This window comes from Botryllus schlosseri, chromosome 2 (genome assembly GCF_051294905.1).
Source record: "Botryllus schlosseri isolate E-star chromosome 2, Bs_hap1, whole genome shotgun sequence".
Classification (NCBI taxonomy): domain Eukaryota; kingdom Metazoa; phylum Chordata; class Ascidiacea; order Stolidobranchia; family Styelidae; genus Botryllus; species Botryllus schlosseri.
This window is the reverse complement of record NC_137237.1, coordinates 31931780-31936064: the sequence shown is the minus strand read 5'-3', so window position 1 is coordinate 31936064 and position 4285 is coordinate 31931780. Positions and strand designations below refer to the sequence as shown.

Genomic DNA, 4285 nt, shown 5'->3' with positions numbered 1-4285 from the left:
TAATCCCGAACGCACGCAGACAAAGTTATACACCTCGATATTTCCGTCTCTGCGTTCAGTAAGAATTATTCTGTCTTATTATATTGTAAGAGTAATCATGATTATGGTAAAAGAATGTCTCGATTTCCGATGTATCACAGCATGTTCCATTCACATTCCTATTTTACCAAAGGCGGGCTCTGCATCCGTTAGATACGAATGACTAAACGTGTATGAATACTAGCCTATATTATTTTTCATCTCGTTCGTGGGGGTTTTGAAGCGTTTCAGACGTTTTATTCGCCTCCAATGCTTATAAGGTGCCGGTGACGAAATAGTTTAATCTGGTTCGAGGGGATTATAAAATTTTGTACTTGATAAGTGGTTCATTGAAACCGAACTAGCCCTGCGGCAAAACAACATACACAATAGTTATGCAATATTTCGAAGTTTATTGTTTCCGCTTTTACCATGAAGCGGCAAGTCGTATAATCGCTTTCAACAAGATCGATCGAGAGATTTCCTGTAAGTTTTATGAGATAAACCACGTACATGTCGTTTGTAAGCTTATCTCGCCGATTCAGTGTCAAGCAAAATAGTTTAAGCAATGCGTACAAAAACTGCTCAAAAATTCAGCGAAGGGGCAGAAAACGTGAAATCGGCTGCGTCCGATTTTCAAGCAACGACTGAGATTAGGAAGAAATATTATCCGAAATTAAATTCCGTTGAAGTTATTATTTGTATGCTGTTGTGGAGTGGAGGAGTTATCGTAACAGTATGCACTTTGATTCCGGTATCATCGTCACGCGAGAATGAATTTGTAAAGAAAGGACTGTTGGAAAATGGATGGATAGATTGGCTTGGGCGACACTTGGATAATACCGATTCGCATTGGTCTTTCTGGAAATATCACGTCCGGGATGGCTACATTCGCGGATTTACTGGGCATTTCATCGTTGCGAGATTGGCTGACAAGATATTCCCAGAAAGAAGATTTCAGATACTACTGGCCTACAGCTTGGCATTCACGGCGTATTTCCTGCACATTGAAGCCGTATTGTATCTATTGAGTCATCTGGTGATTCAATTTTGGACGGTGCGTTTGACAAAAAGTGTGACGGCCTGTTGGATCATCGGTTTAGGACTGATGTACTTGCTTCACAACACGAACGGAGCCCTGAAAGCACTTTATAAATCCGACCCTGATAAAATATACATGTTATGGCTTTGCGTGGGAATGAGCATCTTGCGAAACATTAGCTTTGGACTCGAGTATGTTTTGCAACATCGAAGAAAGTGTGAGCTGAAAACAGAAAAGTCAAAAATGTTAAAAGAGAATAAGACCCAATACTACGAGGATGAAAAAGATGAGGACCTGACCTTCTTGGACCTGCTAATGTATCAAATGTATTTTCCCCTACTTTTTGTTGGGCCTGTTCTGAATTACAACGAATTCGCGGAGCAGTCTAAAATGCCGCCATCTCCATGGACATCTTCAAGAGCCACTAAATTTATACTGAATTTGGTGAAGTTTGCGACTTATCATCTATTTATTGACTTCGTCTTGCATTATGTGTATGCATCGGCGTTGCTCTACGAAAATTGGTCATCTAGCCAAACATTGAAGATCTATCATCTATGTGGACTTTCGATGGCCCAGGTCGGATTGTTTTATTTCAAATATCTAGTCATGTATGGCTTACCCGCTCATTTCGCCACTTCCGATGGTTTGGATCCACCCGGTCAGCCTCAGTGTGTCTACTCCAGACATAGAATGAGCGATTTCTGGAAACTTATTGACAAAGGTCTTCACAAGTGGATCGTGCGGTACATTTACATTCCTTGCGGAGGGTCGCGAAATGGGCCGTTTAGAGCAATTTTAAGTTTTACAGCATCATTCAGCTTTGTGGTGCTGTGGCACAGACCGATGCGACGACATATAAGATGGTCTGCCATGAGCTGGTTGGGTGTACTGGTAGAGTTTATTGCAATGAAGATCTATCGAATGGACACCGTGAAAGATTTAGAAAGGCGATACTTCACGCCTCAGTGGAGCAGACGTTTCAGAGGATTTTTGTCGTGTTTTATGTTCGGTTTTCTCATTGTCACCAACCTTACTTTTCTGGCTGGTATCAAGATGGGGGATATTTACATTTCGAGATTTTATACCGAAAATATTATGGCGACCATTCTTATCCATATTTCGTTGTATGGCGGAGTACAGAGCGCTATGAATTTGGATTAAAACTAACTTTTGTGTGCACTACGAATGAGTTCAAACGAACTGTTTATTCAAGTCGTTTCCAACCTTTTGTGTTATCGGAGCTGCATTTCATATACTTCAGAGCAAAGTTGGGACGACTCGTGTCAACTTTTGAGATGACTTGACTTCAGTCGAATCACTTTACAAAAATGACTTGACTTGACTGGACTCGGCGCCTCAAAAAAGTTGAATGACTCGTGACTCGAAGAAAAATTTTAGAGTCAATTTCAAGTCATCAAGTAATCGGTGTCGGATAAATCTATATTCATGTATGTGTATTATGTACGTACATGTTCTCGACACGCCGCTACGATCTGTGTGAGCAACTAATTATTCAGCCAATGGTCAGATTGGTTTTGCCCAGCCACCGTCGGTTAGTCACAAATAAATTGACTGCAAAAGAAGTGATTAGTGCTTACGTTTTCGTAGACTAGTAGTATGCAATCCATAACAGTGTGTTTCTCCTCAGAATCTTTTGCATAATTTAAATCGGACTATGCTTAAATTATATTGTAAATGGATGTGTTGCTGGATTGTGTATTAGATCATATCAATTTGTTTCACCTTTCCAAGGTTTCATACTCTGTCATCTATTTTGCGGACAGATACCGACATGGCCTGGTATATACAAATATGTGAGCAATTAGTTAACATGATATTCGTTACTCGAGACATAATTAGTAGTATATAACTCTGTACTTCAAGCATGTTTCAAGATGCGAGGGCTTAAACCGAAATTCGAAAATTCGTCATGACTTAGTGACTTGGCACGACTATACTTGACTCAAGTCACTTCCGAAAATCGAGTGACTAGACTTGACTCGAGTCACCTTCAAGAGTCCAATGACTTGCCTTGACTCGAGTAAAAATGTGCAATTATACTCGACTTGACTTGTGACACAGAGGTATAGTGACTTGATCCCAACACTGCTTCAGAGTAAGTACGAAGTCGCATGGAATTAGTCAAGTACTTAAAAGGAACATTTTAAAGTATGTACAATGTATAATGTACAGATACTCCTATGGATTCTCAGCTATTTTAGAAAAGATGGACTCAGTGGCGAGCGATATTACATGAACCAAACTGCAAATGCATATCATTACTACAACTTATTATATATATTATGCAGTTATGTAATAGCTGTTATATATAATACATGCACAAGTTTGCGGCGGGAATATACGCAGAGTAACATCGGACATGTTGCGCTTAATGGTTGGCTATTAGCTGATTTCTTGTTGTCAGTGAAAAGCTATGGGCACGGTCTCAAGATATATTATGGTGCTGTGTGAATGTTATTCGCCAATGCGTTTGTCGCTAGTCACCAGAAATTCTGATCACGGTTTTTAGACGGCATATGCATAACTAACATTCGTTATTTTATTGTTGCTATACCGAGCTGACGAAGTCTATTTAAAGAATCAAACGAAATGTCTCTATTCTATTTGTTGTTGTTGAATTTTCAGGGTTCAATAAGAGCCGTAAGACGACTAACTTGGAGGAGTCAATGGGAATTACTTATTTCATGTCAGAGTTTTAGAGAATACATTTTGCACTGCTGAAGCTGTTGAAAGTGATCAAAACACAGATACAGCATTCTCAGAAACACACGCTGGAAGTGATAAAAATCGCTGTAAGAATGAATAAATATATGTAATCCGTTTGATATAACCCATATTCAGATATCAGCTGGCTACTCGGATAACACTTATGAGAGAGAGAGAGAGAGAGCGAGAGAGAGAGAGAGGGAGAGAGAGAGAGGGTGAGAGGGAGAGGGCGGGGATCCTTATTTTACAATCGTGCAATTTCAATATTATACATATAAAAATGTAATTGGTGAAATATGACATACAGATAAGCAAGATGACGGGAGGCACGATATGTCTGAGTCATCAAAGCTGAGCCCCCATGCAAACCAGGATCATTTTAATAAGCTGGATCTGCTGGAGGCATACCTTCCATCTGCTAAGTCCCATGCAGCATTGAACACCCCTGTAGTACAGTGCCGGCAAAAAATCTGTACAAGTAAAATTGGCCAATTG

General features: G+C 39.9%; 1 protein-coding gene across 1 annotated transcript; it reads left to right on the top strand.

Moving 5' to 3' along the window:
• Positions 1-333: 333 nt before the first annotated feature.
• On the top strand, positions 334-2919 carry LOC145434434 (protein-cysteine N-palmitoyltransferase HHAT-like). The gene has a single exon (XM_080311781.1). The coding sequence runs from the start codon at positions 587-589 to the stop codon at positions 2222-2224; it is 1638 nt and encodes a 545-aa protein (XP_080167907.1). The 5' UTR covers positions 334-586; the 3' UTR covers positions 2225-2919.
• The last annotated feature ends 1366 nt before the right edge of the window (positions 2920-4285 follow it).